The sequence below is a fragment of the Cupressus sempervirens genome, chromosome 8, assembly GCF_028749045.1.
Source record: "Cupressus sempervirens isolate cs-2001-9-10 chromosome 8, ASM2874904v1, whole genome shotgun sequence".
Lineage (NCBI taxonomy): Eukaryota > Viridiplantae > Streptophyta > Pinopsida > Cupressales > Cupressaceae > Cupressus > Cupressus sempervirens.
In genome coordinates this window covers 492,926,679-492,945,741 of record NC_143125.1, presented here as the reverse complement: position 1 = coordinate 492,945,741, position 19,063 = coordinate 492,926,679, and the positions used below count along the sequence as shown (strand labels likewise).

The 19,063-nt window shown below is 35.6% G+C and overlaps 1 protein-coding gene across 1 annotated transcript in view; it reads right to left on the bottom strand.

Annotated features, from left to right (window-relative positions):
* Positions 1-19,063, bottom strand: part of WDR55 (transducin family protein / WD-40 repeat family protein) — a 96,645-nt gene that overhangs the window by 63,108 nt on the left and 14,474 nt on the right. The window contains exons 5-8 of the mRNA XM_089798165.1: positions 14,038-14,110; positions 13,504-13,610; positions 1,591-1,633; positions 1,396-1,452 (exon numbers count right to left, since the gene is read on the bottom strand). Coding sequence (XP_089654291.1) covers positions 1,396-1,452; positions 1,591-1,633; positions 13,504-13,610; positions 14,038-14,110 — 280 coding nt within the window. The remainder of the gene's footprint in view (positions 1-1,395; positions 1,453-1,590; positions 1,634-13,503; positions 13,611-14,037; positions 14,111-19,063) is intronic.

Below are 19,063 nucleotides of genomic sequence, written 5' to 3'. Positions count from 1 at the left end.
ATATATATATATATATATATATGCTATTGTTGAATGTTTAAAGTATTTTTCATAATTGGGGATGGAGGTACTTGGGTATGTCAAACTTACTTAAAAATTACACTTTAATATTTATAAAAAATCTGATTTTATGAGTCATGACAATGGTTTTTCAAAACAAGAACAGTGATAAAGTTTGCAAATGTAATGTACTGTTTTCAGTTTCAGATTTGCTATATGTTTGAAATAATAATACATGATAAATGCTTAGATGCATAACAAAGAAGGCAGAATTTAAACATGAACAAGAAGATCCTAAACCATATGACAATGACATATTGCAAATGATAAACTTTTAACTTGAACAGTGATAAAGTTTATTGTTAATGAGTATCAAAGTTTCAAACTGATTTGGTATTGAATTAAGTTTGATAAACAACAAGCTAATACAAAAACAAAAAACCAAAAAAAAAGATCAGAATCTTAATCAAGGTCCTTAGCTATGATGCTCTCCACCGAGTACCCGGTACGTGGGATACGTGTACCCGGTACTTGGGTACGTGGGTACGAGTACCAGGGGTGTGGGTACGAGTACCCATGCAACCTTGGTTTGTAGGGAAGGCAGGTGTAAATCCTCACAAGACTGTTAAGTCCCAAGATGGAAAGGACGTGTAGCTCCAAAGCCTTGAAGGAAATGTCCCGAGATGGGTTTGAATGTGTGTTCCAGAAACCTTGAGGGAGCCTATCTGTAGATGGTCTCCAAATACCATGTGACAAGTATTCCCTATCCTCCTTAGGGTTGATGTTAAGGAGAGAAGTAAGGAAATGGGGCATGAGTATGTTAACTGTCAAATGTGTTATGCATCATTCATTATTTCTTAATTTAGTTTGATTTTAAAATGTTGATCATTGGGATTGGCAGCTTACCAGGAGGAAACATTACAGGGACCAAGGAAATTTTTCGCTTAAGTATGTTAACTGTCAAATGTACTATGTTTTATTCATCGTTTCTTAACTCAGTTTGATTTTAAAATGTTAATCATTAAGGATTGGCAATTTCCCAGGAGGGAACATTACAGAGACTGTAAATATGCTGCCGCACCCAAGCAAAATCAAAACCGAAATAGGGATTTTTGGGGAAATCAAGTCGTCATAGTTGGGCGCATTACAATACCATAAGAAAACTCCATTTGTCATGATATTATTTGACTCCCGGTTTTTATTACCATTTTGGCTCTTGGTGTTTTTTACTTCCACTTCTACTTGTTATAGTAAACTTCTATTCTTTTGAGTCTCACCAAACTACTGTTGTTCAATTTTTCGCTTTAATATAGTTACCTAGTTGTATATAGGCACAATTTAAAGATTCAAAATGATAAACAAAACTAATTTTAAAATACAGGTTTCAGACTTTACCTTCATCAAGACCACTGAAAGCAGTTCATCTTCTGAGAACTCAGAGCATGCATGAACCTGCAATTTAAAATATTTATCCAAAAAGAGACCTTTACAAAGGTAACAAATGAAGGAAACAAAACTGCACTTATATATTTGCTAGCACATAATTCATCCAAATGCAAATATTGCAAAACCTTTCAACTTCATTCTTGCCTTATTTTTTCGGATACTGCAAACCGAAAGCCTTCCGTCCCCACTGCCAGCTCAAAAACAGTCAGAAAATGAGTATTTACTTGTAATATAGCAACCAAGCAACATGCTTCATTATTACAAACAACAATTCAAAAGGGCACTATGGTAAATCCCATTTTATTAGTAAGTAAGCTCAACATTCACAGATTCCAGAAATGTAATATTCTAGAACTCTATCCATCAGAACCAAAACCAGGTCTATATAAATCAGGGAAAATAGACATTTACAGATTCCAGAAATGTATGTTTCCCTGAATTCTTAGAATCAAACTAGAAAAATCAACAAAGTATGATAACTAGTGCACCTAAATAAAATTCAACCAGCAGATTGTTCCCTTTGATGGTCTCAACTTGCTATTTAACCCTACCAAGCCCGCATGACAAAAAGGACCTTATGTAGCTTTTCATAGTGATGTTCCACTGTTTAAGACCATTATCGTTAATCTACTCACATAACAGACTTTTATGCACATGTAGTGTGAAACATGCTGCTCTTGTCATTTTCATTTCTTGTACAATAGATCACTGTGTTAAGGACATGGCAGAAGAGGTTTTATTAGTATTTTATTCCATCGCAACCTACCTTGTGTGCAATTCCTACATGATTTTTATGTAAATTGGACGAAGAGATAGTACCAGTTCAATTTCTTCTTCCATCTTAGCATTCAGTAAGAAGATTGTTAACCTTTTTCAGCCCTGTGGCTTGAATAGCCTTTAACAAGGTGTTCTCGAATTTCAGAGTCTTTGGTCCACTCATATCACTTGCAAGAGGTTGAAAGTGTTCTCAAAATTAAACTTAAATGAAAGATCAAAAGGAAAGATCAAATGAAACATGCAAGCCAAAACAATAACAAGCATTAAAAGGACAAAACCCTTGGAAGAAAATTCAGGGGCAGGATAAACAATGGGTTGCAGGGTAAGTTTGACAGACAGAGCATGTAATTGCAAGGTGTAGAGGGACAGTCCAGTAACAATGATAAGATCTGTAAAAGCAGGCCTGACACAGATTTGGCAAACATAATAACCCTACTACAAAGAAAGAATAGCCAGAGGACTGTGGTAAGAGTGAGCAGAGGCAGAGTTTTGAAGTCGTCAAAAGGAACTCTCAATGCATACAAAAAAAGCTTTTATATAGCAAACCCTATGTAAGCAACAGTCTTCAAGCATCAACGTTACATAACACTCCTGTGAATGGACAGAGGGCATAAAAGCCTTCAAGGAAAATATCAAAGAGTGCTTGCTAAAAACCTATGGTTGGCTTACGCACAGTTAAAAAAATGAGAATGGTATTACCTATGTGACAATGTGGAAAGAAGAAACAAAGAGAATGACAAAATTAAAAAGTAATGACAGTTGTATGTGGAAGTCTTGAACACAATGAATAGAAGTTGAAGGGAATGTCAATAATATGAGGAAGTTTTGAAAATGGTAAAGAGAAGTTCCAGTGACATTAAGTAAAAGACAAAGAAACTAAATTACACAGCTGTTAGGATTATGGTCCCATCTATCTTGTAAATCCTAGGCCATTGCTCCAACATCCTTGGAAAGTTCCTAAGGCACTTAGGGCGTATTGAAAAAGTTTGTAATATAGTCATAAGGCGTGACAGTTTGTAAGATGGGTTTGGAACAAAATTATTTAATATTATTTTCCCCACATGGGCAGCTAGAATGGGATAATTAATTACATGGAGAAGTGCACAAATGAGTGACCTTTGGACTTCTCCAAGTGGGCATTTGGAAAAGGCAATAGGTGTCTCTTGGCATTCCATTATTTATTGCATTTAATGTAATGTTTATCTTCCATGTTTGGGCACTCAAGTTGGAGAGAGTTTTGGAGCCAAAATCAGTATCCTTTTGCATTTTATGGAGGCAATCCAAGCGCTGGGAAATTTTTAAATGAAGAGCATTCTTTGGATGTCTTGTCTGTCAGTTTTGGAGCTCTTGTTGCTCTATATAAACAGCTTTTTCGATGCAGTTAGTAGAAAGGAACAGTTGAATGTAGAGTTACTTTGCTGTGACAGGCAGAAGGAATTAAGGAGGTTGTTCATAGGTACACAATGCTGCCATGTTGAAGCCAAAGAGAAGAATTAAGGTGAATGCATTGTAATCACATTTATTTGTTGATAGTGCATATTTGGCCTCTCTTCTTGGTGGAGTTTTTCCTGCAAGATTTGTCCCCATAGATATACTGGTTGGTCTCTCATTGCTGCTAGCTTATCATGATGATATTATTATTCCGTTGTTGTTATAGGTTCACATAAGATAGTGTTAATAATCACAATATCAAGGCTGATTGTTCCCATCATATAAGAAGAAAAAATTGATCATTTTAATTCTGTATTGAGGCAACTTAATTTCAGATGTATATCCTTTGGATAGAGATTGATTTTCACAACTTTTGGTGTTTAACTTATATATTTCTCAACAAGAGCGGAGAACAAAAATGTGCACTGTGATGATGGCAAGGTGGTAGATCAATTGTGAATAATAGTATTCTGTTCTCAAAGGAAGAACCCAGAGAACACAGGTCAGTTTGCAAAAAGTCATCAATGTAACAATCAAACGACGAAGATCTAGTAGACAGCCCATAATGACAACCATGAAGAGGTCAAAGTTTTCAAATGACTGTCACGTGAATGAGCAAGAAAGAGATAAGATCAAAATATGATGATGGATATAACAATGGCAAGCTACACAGAAAACAACAGTGGTAGCTATGTGGCAGGACACCCTATAGTCAAAGGCATATGGAGCAAAGGACAATTGAGTTACAATAAGACACTAAATTTTTTGGTGTTTTGAAAGTTTTGTTGGCACTTCATCAAAATTTGTCAATGCTTCCAAAGGGTTCATGAGAATAGTACTGGGTCTGTTATTTTATTTTAGCGTTTGACCTAAGGATCACATAACAATGTGTACGAAGTTACAAGGCCCCTTGGAAATCAAGAGAGCAATTACAGTTGAGAAACATAATGACAATGTAAAAGAAAATCAAAGAGTACAACAACATAAAACTGTGTTTGATAGAGACTTTATAGCACAAAGAATGACTACAGGTCATGGTTATGACAGTTAAGAGGTGATGATAGATCCTTAAGGTAGGTTTTTAGTGAGCAAACCTACAAAACAACAGTAAAATGGAAGCAAAAGGGACCTTTAAAGCAATTGTCAAGTGCATAGGATAGATACATGAGAATCAAGACAAAGTTGACAAGAGAGATGATGGAGTTTTAAGAGCCAAAGGACTAAGCAGTGAACGGGGATAAAAATAGTTTTAAGGATATAAAGATCACAGATCTACCATGAGACGGGTATGCTAGATACAAGTACTGTCAAAGGCTCAGATGACAGTGTTGTGTACATGATTATAATGAAACAAGGGACGACAAGAGACCTTCAAGAAGACCAATGACAGTTAATAGAGACCTTATGAGCAGCAAAAAGAACAAATGCACAGGCATGATAGAACAAAAGACAATGATATAGATAGTGATGCACAGTTGATATGAGATATTCCAAGGAGTAGGCATGAACGGAGACCTAATGCAAGGAATAGAGGCCCTGAGTAAGACAATATGCTGAGTGTAACAGATCCAAAGATAGTTTGAAGTAGCAAGGGCATTCCTATATCATTAAGAACTTCGAAAACATCACCAGTCAAGACATACAGATGGAAAAACAGGCAGGAGATCATTGAAACAGTGGGCAAAATATAAAGATGAGGAGGTTATGAAATAGTGTCACAGGTTTCAGTTTCTCTCCTCAATGCACTCCCACACCCCTGGGACGTCTCCATCCACTTCAAACCTCTCTTGTATTTGCCCTATAAGAATGTTTGAGTGAAATTGTAACAGTTGGGAGTTAAATAGCCAATCTTCACTCTTTCCAAACAATCAGGCTCTAGAGGTTGAGGAAATCTAGGAGGCAGTTGAGCAAGTCATAAACAGCTCCAAGTACCTAAGAATTTTTTTTGCTTAAGGATGTCAAAGCAAAAAGGTTTCTTCTTCAACCATCAGCCTTTTAAGGAGCAGGATCAGGAAACAGGTCTCCTAAGCACCTAAGGTAGGTTTGACTCGGCCAACTAATGCAAGCACTTGTCATTTATTTTAAAAACATGATGCAAAAACATTAGTCAGCTATTGAAAACAGCTAATAGGGGAAACCTGGATCATTTCCCAATCAATTCTCACTTGTCCAAGCTAAGTATTTAACTCGTATGGAGTTCTTGCTAATCCAAGTTTAGTGCAACTCATGTGGAGTTCTTTAAACTTTAAGTGTGGAGTTCTTTAAACTTTAAAGGCTAAGTTCTCAATATTTAGCCTTCTCAACATCTCTTTCATTGTGCGTGATGTAAAGATGGATGCATATTTCTGTAATTTTCATAGAAATCATCAATTATTATCTCTTTTTAGCACCTGTAGGCAGAAAATACCTATGCAGGTTGTAAGTCGTTTAACAGATGAAAACAGCAACTAGTTGTGGAAGATTTAATTTTCCTTGTAAAAAACTATGAACATTCAAACCTTCTTTCAAAATATTGATCCATGGGCATGTGAGACACTTGAGTTGTGCATTAAACCAGCCGAATCATTGAAAATTTTGTGTCATAACAGCAGTATCTGTCTCAGTAGCATTTGGTGTACAACCTCCATTAGATTTTAGACATCATTTTCATGTCACTCTGCAGCATTTTCCCTCAGCAAGCATTACTGTCTAAGTTAGTTTAAGCGACGAACCAAGGGAACCAACCTCTCTATGTGTTGAACTCTGATTATCAAAGCTCACACTTTGAGAGAGCATCCCATGTTTCGGTGAGTACCTAATGATGCAGAGCCACACCTTGGAAAGCTCAGGAGGAATCAGTCACTCAACTGAGTTGCTTCAAGGGGCATCTACAACCTTCAGGATCACACACTAAAATCAGATTCAATAAACAAAACTTTGAAAATAAAATCCCCCAAAATATCTTCTTGCTGCCTTCGGATAGACCCGCACTCAGACATGAATAACTTTCGAACCAGAAAAGATTTACTCAATCCAACCGTTGATATTTGGCGTAACTAGGTTTCAAACAACATATAAAAATTTGAGAGAAATCCAACGGTTCAAACCCGAGATATTGACCCCGCATCAGAGTACATTTTTTCTGAAAATAAATCCCCCCAAAATATCTTCTTGCTGCCTTCGGATAGACCCGCACTCAGACATGAATAACTTTCGAACCAGAAAAGATTTACTCAATCCAACCGTTGATATTTGGCGTAACTAGGTTTCAAACAAGATATAAAAATTTGAGAGAAATCCAACGGTTCAAACCCGAGATATTGACCCCGCATCAGAGTACATTTTTCTGCAATTGTTATTCCCTAAACTGATTGCCATGAGAAATATATGAAGCATAACAATAGAACCATAATCTTGAAAAAAAAAACACAGGAGACCAAAGGAGACATAAAACTTCCCATTCCTCCCCAAGTTCGAATCATTTTTTACATAAAAGATTGGCTTTTTAATAACCAAAGTCTGACTGGCCTTGATGTCCAGTAGTAATAAAAACGTTTTCTTTTCCATCTAAGAATAGGAATCTGAAAGACGTTTTACCATCAATACCATGCCGAAATCATGGATATTCTTGTAACTGCTAAGAATAGGAATCTGAAAGATGCTTTACCATCAATACCATGCAGCAATCATGGGTATTCTTGTTACTGCCTATTATCTGTCACCAGTATTTGATGGAATTCTCTTTAATTATTTAGCACAACTACGAATTAAAACAACTATTCTAATTTTAAAATCCACACACCTCGTCCTAGGTGGCTATATCTGGAGAGCTCATCGAATTGCTACTCTAGGTATGCCACCACATGTAGGACATTACTGAAAACATTTAAATTTAAAACAAAACGTAAAACGTTACTTATCATATTTTCCGCTCTGCTACTGCAGCACCTAAGCCAGGTGCTTAGCAAGGGTGCATGTTCAAGAGATAACAAAGACAGTGATAGATCGAAATTGTTTATATCCTCCTTTATGTTATTCAAACTTTTAGTTATGACCCACCCAAAATAGTTGTTAGATTTTCTGTTTGGAATGCACTTTAACTTTGCAGGAACTAAGATAAAGTTCACTACACCAAATGGGTCATTTAGCATTTACAAATTCATATAATAGAGATTATTTTGTTTAGCCGTTCAGAGCTTCTTATCATCCAACTCTACCAAGCATTATCTCTACTCATCTCAAACACTCCCATTCAACATAATATGAATCTATGATTGGAATGCTTCAATCTTCTGCATGTCATGTCGAAGGGCCCAGATCTTTTACCCTCTTTGTATCTAACATACCCATTACTTCAATTCATTTTTGCAATTCACTTGTTTCCTGACATAGAATTTACTTACCAATAAATTGAATCCTAATTTGTGTATTCAAGTTACCAAATTGGAATCAGCTATGGGTAGGTGGATATGATATGCCAATACAGCATTTTTTTGTGGGAGGGGCCAGAGGGCTTCTAGGTAAACCAATACGAAAAATTGATTAGTACAATACAACATATTATATTATATTAATGGAGCTCTTTTCCAATCCCCCCACACTCGATGGAGGATGTATAGGGAGAGAAGTAACTAGGAATGGAAGTGAGAGGGATTGCCAGCTAGCTCTCATTGACTAGTCCTACCAGCTAGCTCGTGATTCAATCTAGAACAGGTAGCAAGTTCACCTATCCAAAAGCAGACCAGCTCTAGAAAGAACCAGTCAACTATTACAGAAAATAAAATAGCATCACAGGTACAATACCTAAAAACTCTAGTATATTAATATAATTAATTAAAAAATTAATTATATTCCATAATAGTTTAAACCTACATAGTATATAGTGTATACTAATATGGAAAGAAACAGGATGAATTAAATTATGTACTAAGATACTATGATGATTTACAAAGATTTGGGTGGATTAATTAACATTTTAAAGTGCATGGCATATTCTATAGAATTGCAACTTTATGTAGATTTAAGGAAACTTGGGAAGTTGACTTGAGAGTCAGCACAACAATAAAAACGATACACAGCTACCTAGTTATTCTAACAATTAAGCTCACCTTTCCATTTCTATTTGTAAGGAAAATTCATTATTTTCTCTCGCATTAAAACATCAGATGAACAATTTCATCCTGCAATCAATGTGTAAACCAATGCAATGACAGAAATATTGATGTTTAAAGGTTTCCACAATCAATAACCCAAAAAAAATTCATCCAAATCAACTTTGATGCCTAGAATCGTGACACAGTGAGCCTAGAAGCATCACATCACTGTCAGATTCATGTGCATTCACAAAGCATTTTAACAAAGAAAATGTCAAAACCTACTTGAATCCATAAAGGGTTTAAATCCAAATATAATTCCAGGACATTTCATAGTTGAAATTTCCTACCGATTCAGCAACCTAGCAAAGAAATTAAAAATCATTTTCTTTTTTTATTTTACAATAGAAACAACTGAATTACAAAAATATCGGCATTTCTATAATTTTTGGAAGAAGTAATTTACAACACAATGAGTAAGCATACATCTAAACCAAATTTAAATATGTGAATATTTATATAAATGTCTTTCTAAAGCTCAATATAAACAGAAATTTACATAGGAATCTAAATCAAACATAATTTTATCACAAAGTAATAAAACTAGTAATTGTTAGAAGCTAGGATTGTCGTTGCACCAAACAATCAACTTATCAATGCCTAATACAACCACTAGACTTTAGAAGACGTGAGGTTGTTAAACCATATCACGAACCTCGCAAGAGACGCTGGCCCACTGCCAACAATGTCCCTCCCAGCATCATTTGCCATTGCCTGCGTAGATTCGAACAGGTGACCAAGCTATGATACCACTTGTTAGAAGCTAGGGTTGTCATTACACCAAAAGCTCAACCTGTTAATGCCCGATACAACCACTAGACTTATAGAAGACACGGGAAATTGTTAAACCAAGTCACGAATCCCACAAGGGATGCTGGCCCACTACCAATAGTAATATCTAATATTTTTAGAACTATTATAAATATCTATTAATATGTAAGTTATTATTTTATTTATGCATTACATTGAATCTGCTTATTTATACTATACAATAAAAACTTAAATTTCTTAAGTTTTAGATGCTATTTTACTTCTACTTAAATCTTTAAAAAATCGATGCTATTTTATTTAATATGTATTTATTATTAATATGTAAATAAATTAGATGCGCATTGAAATCGAATTTGATCATTAAAAATTCTCTGCATCAAAGTGCAGCGAGCTATTTTGGAAGTTGGCAAATCTGAGATAATAGTTTAGGGCCTTATTCTGTTGGTAAATTATCTCCAAATTGGGCAATGATCTCACCTTATGAGCAGTTCTTCACTGGCAACAACAACAGACTACTAATTCAACAGGAATAAAATCCTTTGGAACTTCAATTCTGGGCACTATTGAAGATGAAGTGATAGACATTGCATGAACTATGAGCTATAAAGGCCTAATTGAAACCGATTAAAAACCAAAGGAGGTCAAATTGCAATCAACTCAATCAAATAATTCTAAATTAAAAAGTGTCGAAGGGCGGCAAATTTAAAAGGCAGCGAAATCACAGCGACCCCACCTGCATTACGCAGCAATCTTCCCACAGCAGTAGCAGATTGAAATAAGGGCAGGAAAAATCTCATCTAAAGCAATAATTCTGGGCAGATTTCATCCTTAAATTCAGTTTGGAGGTAGATCAGGTATCTACACACAATTAGATCAGAAATATTCATTGGGAGTGCTTTGTCAAATTTTCAAGCTTCAGCAATCAGGTGATATATAACTCAACTCTTCTCCCCAGTATAAATTATTTTCTTGAAATCAATTATTATCTCAATTTATTTATTTCCTGATTCAGTTAATAATTATTTAATCATTACCTGCAAATAGTACAAGTTGTGAATTTACAGTAACAGATTAACAAAAATTGGTGATCAAATACCCCTAGGGTAAAAGTTCATTTTGAAATTAGTGAATTTTTACAGACCCTAGATTCAAAATCTATTTCAAACTCAATATGTTCTTTTGGAATAAAATGATGACTAACAAATAGGTAACTAAGCAATTAAGAAGAGTGATGGTTTCTGGAGATATATGGTTTTTTTCTGTTTGGAATGTGGATGCAGATAGGGCAAGAATTCGACTATTCATAGGGAGACTATTGAAGAAGACCATATTCGCTTATCTTCTACATATATGTAATCTTATCAAGGATGTATTGTTAGTAATGAAGGTTTTTTGAAAAATAGGCAAAGCTCTTGATGTTATATAAAAAAAGATCATGGATATTGTACTATCCGGGTGAGGTAACAAACTGAAAATGTTATTAAATTTGACTTAATAAGAAGGAATACCTTCTTAAAAGTCCCTAACTAAGGTTGGGGCACATGTGTTTCATGATTAATATTCAGAACGAAAAGTTTCAGGCTATATTTGGGATTTTCTTCCCCGTTCATTATCCCCTGGTGCTTGCACTTTGAACAGTAATAAAATAATAGGAAAAAGCCTATTACCAAGCAAAATAAAATATGTAAACAAATTATTTATAGCATATTCAATTACATAGTTTTTTTAAGGTAATATTTTATAGCACTATTTTATATACTAAAGTGCACAATTCACTATGTTTTATTTACTACAGTGTGCGAGTTATTAGACTTACACTTTTCTTTTTGGGTCATATATTTCATTTGTTTGGCGATTTTTTCTTTAGTGTGTTTTTGATAACATATTCACACCTTGACAGGTCACCCTTGCTGCAACTGTAGTTACAACTCTTGGCATACATATGCTTACAAGTATAAACGTTCTCAAATTCTAAAGTTTGATAGTATAGTATAGACTATAAGAGAGATGCTACACTTACCCAAAATTGATAATTTTCCTGATCTGGTATATTTTGATGTCTCTTGCTCAGGAAGATTGTCATTCTCATATTTTTTCCTGAAAAATCAGTCAGATATCCGTCTCAAAACCCTAACATTAATTTTCCAGTGAAAAGAGAAATATGAGGCATGAAAGAGCTGAAAGCAGCAGAGAAAATCAGCAAGTTTTCACTGGAACTACAGTAAAACATAAAGGCTGACATCATAGTGTTTTGGCCAAAACTCAGCAGTCGAACCATATATGTTCACTCCTGAATTAGTGACCAGAGGTTTAGAAAACCTTTACTAAAATTCTACACATTCTGATTCACTATGCATGGCATTGAACCTTATTGCCAATTGCACAATCGCTAATGCTGACATATGTTATAGGTTAAATAACTGCCTAAGTATCAACCAAAACTTATGCTGCTGTTGCTACAATTGGGTTCTTAATCTTTGTAACAGATTTTGAAAAATATGAATATGACTGACATTATTTCAGGTTGTGTGGTACAAATTGCAGGAACAATAGAACATGCCCCATCTCACCCATTCAGCTACGTAATGTCTCCAGTTCCAGTCGAATTGCAGGTTCTCAAACATATGAATTCACCTGAACAACCAGACTCTTCCAGGGAGAGTGTGCTGTGATTCTGGGAAGTCTACGTTGAAGTTGAGTAATGAAAATAAACAAAACAAACCTACCCCTTCCCTTGGTAAGCACCACACATTTCTGTTGTGATTTTACAAGAAAACACTGCTATCAATGAGTAACAGAAATATAATAAATAAAAATTTAACCTAAACTAATATCCTGCCCCTGCTCTTCTCCGCAACAAAAGAGATTCATACAATATATTTTCCTTTTGCTAGCGCTATTTGGTACTAGAATTAGCAAGTAGATCAAATGGTTTTTGACATAGGAACATCTTGGTTGTCTTGTAATCCTGCTCTTTTGTTCACTCTGGCAGTGTTGACCAAGTTCCTTCAATGTTAACCGAGCTATTTTGTCTTAACCGAGTGCCTTCAGTGTCAACCGAGCTCCTTAAGTGTTAACTGAGCTGTTCAATGTTGACTGAGTTCCTGCAGTGTTAACCAAGGTGTTCAGTGTTGACCGAGTTCTTGCAGTGTTAACCAAGTTGTTCAGTGTTGACCGAGTTCTTGCAGTGTTAACCAAGTTGTTCAGTGTTGACCAAGTATTCCTTCATGCGCCAAGTGAACCTGATATTTGCTGATGCTCAAATTCTTCTTTGACCGAGTTTGTCTGTGATTGATTCTTAGTTTGAGCCAACTCCTGTATTTAGTTTGGATCGTGAATTTAATGATAGAATCTTGTCTTGGGATGAGTGCAAACCGTTTTGAGGTTGGCCTTTCTATTATATAATGTTCTAGAATCTTATGTAAGTCATTTTGGCAAGTATAAGTAGAGGTATTTGGTTTGGTTTAAGGTAGGGACTTAGAGGGAGTCAAAGTAGATGTTTCTGGAATCGTGAATTTGATGCTGGATCATATTGCTTGAAGTTGTATCTTGTATCAGGCCGTAACCCAGAAGGCCTTACAGCTGGGCATGTGTGCTGACAATTTGATGAATCAATAAAAGTGTTTCGTTCTCTCTCTCCTTAGTGTTGTTCTGTGTGTTGCTTCCACTGTGTTTACTCAGCCAGGTGTTTGGATAGTTAGGTGTGCCTTTGGCCCTAGCTGTTCAATCCCTCCTTGCACCAGTTTTCCACCAATCTGGGGTATCCTCAAAGGACTGGAAACATTAAAATTTAACATCTGACAGGGTATAAAAATTTTGAAAGGTAATATAAGTGTCATTATAGACTGTCAGTTTCCTTGAATGCATAGATAAAATTTCCCAATGCACACCCCAGAGCTGAATCTCCTTTCTTACAAAGACAAGACAAAATAGAAGAAAAACACACCTCGTCACAAGTAGCTGCTTGGAATCAGGCACAAATTCCATATCTGAAATATAATCTTCATGTGCCTTGACTCTGTTGCAACAAGAATTCTGCCGAGTATCCCAAACCTGCATCAAATTTAACAAATAAAAGAAGCCTGTCAAATAGAGAAAGTAAAACAAAGGAACATAAAAGACCTCTGAGTGTTTGGTAAATAGATAGATTTAAAATGGCTGTTTTGGAGATTTGCCTAGGACTCTTCCTGGATTATCAAAAATATGTAAAATATCACACATTCACAAGTATATTATGCAACATAATCAGATACAGCATATCAAAATAGTTGATATCTAGTATAGTTATTCAAAATAACAGAGTTGTACACATGGTTCCTCATTCAACAGTTGGGTCTGCCCAAACATATACAATACTCTAAACAAGCATACTGAAGTTTAAGAACACAGTTTATAGATCCATTTTATTTTCACAAAAAATAGTATATTCCAACATCACAAATGCAGAAAGATTAAGTCCTTGAAACCAAATTCAACCTACCTTTATGGTCCCATCATCATCTCCAGAGGCAATTGTTGTCTCTGTCAAATTGATCAGACGATTGATGGCAGCCCTTTACAAGCAATGAAGAGAAAGCCATTTTCAGAAATGCCCATTAATATTACACGCCAAAAAGTGTATCTTACATCCACAGCCTTAACATAAGAAACTTGAACAAGCAAGAAAAATATCAAAAAATGCTGAAGTAGAAATTTTTAAAGCATTTAGTTACAAGGAAGATAAATATTACAAGCTATAAAGTAGACATAGAGCTCTACCAGAATACTGGATGTGTTCATAATGCCAGAGTATAGTACGAATTAATAAATAAAAAGATAAGTCAGCTTTCTAGTCTAAAACCGGACATCCTAAAACGAAATAATCTGAAAGAAAAAAACAGTAACATGCATGAAAGAATTTTTATATTCTAAGGCTTAAAAAAGATAAAAGCAAAAGAATGTTTACAAAAATATGGTAATCTAGAGCAGACATAGAGTGTGCCTATGATTAAAAACTATTACAATATTGATTCATGGAATGCAGACGCATACTCCAAAATGAAGCACATATACTCAAGAGTCAAGCATACAGTTCAGATATGGTGGTTGTGAGGTTGCCAGTCAGATCCACCTTATGTCATAGGAAAAATCATATCAGCAATGAGATATAAAAGAAGCAAGATGCTGATTCCAGTGAAGAGGCATGGCAAACGCATTGTCTGAAGAGAATAATTTTGAAGATAACCATACATACAGCTTACAGCCTCAAGCTATTAAGAGTTAGACAAGATAGTTGTGCATGAACAGGAGAACTCACCCCATCAATGGTACATGCCTCTACAATAATTTGTCAATATGGAACTAGGAAAACAGATACAACAATACACATATTGACCCAAAATACTAGCACTTGTAAAGTTAAATCATGTTGTACTTTGCATTTGCACAAGGAAGACAGACAATTGTAAGTTGAGCTTGTACACAACAATATAGTGCCCAGCCAGCCATATGAAAGGATGCATATTAACTTCTAGGCAGTTTGCCCATGACAAGACCAGCTGACAATAATATGTGTGAACGTGTTGCAATAAAGCATTTTAATGTGATGTGCTTATTGATTTCAAGCTAGATGACATTGCACGTCAAGAAGCTACCCAAAAGTTCTCCCCTTCTGCATGGGTGCACTTTTGTGTACTTATATCTATAGCTTCTAATCAAGAAAAAAGATTCTTGGGTTAGATATGGAGCCCTCTGTGGGAAAGGCAAATACTAATTTTAAGTGCTCCATTGCATTTGATGTTGCATATTGAAATCCATGAGACGGGTTCTTTGGAAATATTTTCATCGAGAGAATACTGAACAGAGGAAAGGCGGTTACCACACTCCAAACAGAAAAAAGTTAATTGAAACAAGTATGATTCATTGTGGAATAGGAACTACAATTTTACTCTTGAAGTTTTCATGCCCAAGAGAAATTTTGACACATGAAAACTTCTGTGCTATGCTATCCTTTATTTCTGTGCATCTTATTCTATTAGCATGCTGCACATATAGATGCTTGGCAGTTAAGCATCTGTTTTGTTAAGTTCAGTAGTACGTTAACAAATTTCAATCATGTTGTAATGTCCTCTAATTGAAATATACCATATTTTTTGAAGTTACAATTCCGCAACATCAAATCATATAATATCTATTTAACTTTCTAGAGCTGATATATAATTCCAAAGCTTCATTTCCAATAATCAACCATTGCAGAGATTGGTGAGAAGTGCATGATACGCCACAACTAAGCCCAAGGGCATGGTATAACACCCCTTGGCCCCAAGTGGCAAGTATCTCTCTCCATCCAACATTGGGGTAGCCTACTTAGAGGGATAACCCGTATTTGCTCTCCCATTCATGTCTCCATACTAACCTATACATGATTGCTTATATCCTTTAGTGTCACTTCCAACAACCAACCATCATAGGGGTTCAAGAGGAATGCACGATAGCATGCCTAGAGCATTTGCCACAATGAAGCACAAAGGCATGGTAAAACACCCCTTGGCCCCAAGTAGCAGGAATCTCCTTCCATCTGACATAGAGTGGCCTTCTTTTAGAGGGGAAGCGTATCTGCTCTCTCAGTTGTGTCTCCTTACTAACCATTTCATGATTACTTATAGCCTTCAGTTTCACTTCCAACAATCAACCATTGTAGGAGTTGGAGAGGAACACGTGATGGGGTGTCTATAACATTTTCCACAACTAAGCCCAACGGTGTGGTATAACATCCCTTGGCCCCAAGTGGTAGGAATCACTCCATCCACCATTGGGCTGGCCGGGGTAACTTGTATCTGCTACCCCAACCGAGTTTTCCTGCTAAACCCTACATGATTGTTTGTAGGGAAATAAATACATCAAACAAATAAATAAAGAATCTAGATAAATTAGCAATTATCCTTTATTATCTAGATCAAAACACATTAGATACATAGTAAACAACCACGTCCCATAGCATACTTTTTAGAATGCAGAGTTCTTATTCCAGACCTGATCTCCTTCCATGCCCTTAACAAATGAGGTTTCCTTCCTTTTTAAATCTTCGGGTGAGGAAGAGGCACACCATTTCATGTTGCAAGAGATGCATCCCTTCCCTTTCAAGCGTTGCCTCGTTTATTAGCTTTAAGAGATCGCAGGTGTTCATATTCCCTTAGTTGGCCTCCTTCATTTAGTCACTAATAATCTCATTAATCCCTGCATGGCCCTTAGTATGATCACCTTTGTAAGCATCACAAATAGGGGATGAGTATAAGCATTCCTTTCATTCTCATGTGAGATAAGTTTACATGAACACTATGCATGAAACAAGCGTCAATGATTTTGACTCAAAGAACTACATAGTTAAATCCTCATAGCAATATCACAATTTGACTTGTTGTGGAAAATATCTCCTACTAGTCAACTAAAGAGCTTAAGGTATTGGCTAAAACATAAATCTTACAAAGGGGGGCACATGGGAGTTTGAAAAAAAAGAGTATCCCCCTAGGTAAGATTTACATTTTAGTTTACGTTTTAGACATTGCTTGAGCTTAAGGGGCTTTCTAATGAATGGTTCATATAGCACAACACTTGTAGAAGGTTTTGCAAAATGGGGATGCAAGCGGAGTGAGTTTTACCATGGAGGAAACTCCGTAGTCAATCGTACTTGACCTGAAGTAGTATTGGGATGGGTGAAATGGGTAACCACCCAAGGAGTCTTTGCGCTTTACCTCTATGAGCATCCCCTGGATGCAATGAGCGCTAAGTGTTCAATTCGTTCTCATGAAAGATGCCTTTGTGTGAACCTAATGGAACATGGGTCAATGAGTTTGACTCAAAAAACTAAGCAGATATATCCTAATAGCAAAATCACTATTTGATTTATTATGGAAAAATATCTCCTACCAATCAATTGATGAATTTAAGAGGCTTTCTAATGAATGGTGCATAAGGGATGACAATTGCTGAACGTTTTGCAAATGGGGTTGCAAGCTGAGTGGGTTTAACCATGGAGGAAACTCTATAGTTAACTGCACTCGAGGTGGATTAGAATTGGGATGGGTGGCCTCCCAGAAAGTCCCCATGCTTCACCTCTGTGAGCATGACCAAGATGCAAGGAGTGCTAAGTGTTCATTATCATGAGTGATAGGTTCATGTGAACCACAACTCATGAAACATGAGACAGCAAGTTTGACTCAAAAAAATATACAATTGAGTCCTAATAGCAAAATCACACATTGATTTGTTGTTAGAAATATCTTCTAATTATCATTGATGAGCTTAAGGGGCTTTCTAATTAATGGTTCATAAAGCACAAAACATGTTGAAGGTTTGCAATATAGCAAGTCAAGTGACTTTAACCATAGAGGAAACTCCGAAGTTAAGCGCGCTCGAGTTGTAATACTGGGATGAGTGACCTCCCATGAAGTCCCAGTGCTTCACCTCTATGAGCATCACCTAGATACAATGAGTGCTAAGTATTCCATTCATTCTTATGAGAGATGGGTTTGTATGAGCATGGGTTTGTGTGAGGCACTACTCATGAAACATGGGTCAATGAGTTTGACTCAAAAAACCACACAATTGAAACCTGCCAGCAATATCACAAAAAATAGATATCATTACATTCAAAAAAAGGAATTCAAACACACCCTTGGATGAGAATCAAGACAAGTATATAGACACCACTCCATGCAAGGTATTCATGAACACCAATACCAATAGTTTTGAAGGGTATGTCTTGATTCTAAGACATGTAAAGAGACCCAGAAGAGAGTTGCATTCATCAAGAAGTGAGTTGCATTCATGAAGGTGCTTGTTAAAGTAACTAAGATCGTTTGTGCAAATGTATAATCATGGCCATTGTTATAGACGATTTTCAAATGTAGATTTGGATCTCATATAAATATGAGAAAAAGAGACATGTCTCTTCAAGAGACATGTCCCTATAGTTAATCATCTTTAGTTAACTATAAGTATAACTCACCTTTAAGCATTTATGTAGTATTAATATATTAACCATATATGTAATATATTATTATATTATTATACTCTTATATAATATATTAATAATATATGTATATGTATATGTATATTATATATATTATAATATATATATACAATATACATATACATATACATATACATATTATTCTTATCAATAATATAAGACATAAAACAATGTTCATATAAATCATAAATACAAATACTCAATGTAATGAGTATATCACTTCGACTGATGCTATACTTCAACACTCCCTCTTAGCAAGGGAGAAGTGACAAAAACATTTTATGAGATATCAGTATCAAGGATATCTATACACAACATATTATCTGATTTTAACACTCTGAAATAGTGACTTGTCGAATAACTACAATCACAATGTTATGAACACTATCATAACATATATTATGATCTCTAATTGTCCGAAACAATATCTAGGGTAATCATAATGCTTTCGTTATTAATGACTTCCGGCATATCCAGAACAAAAATTGTCATAATA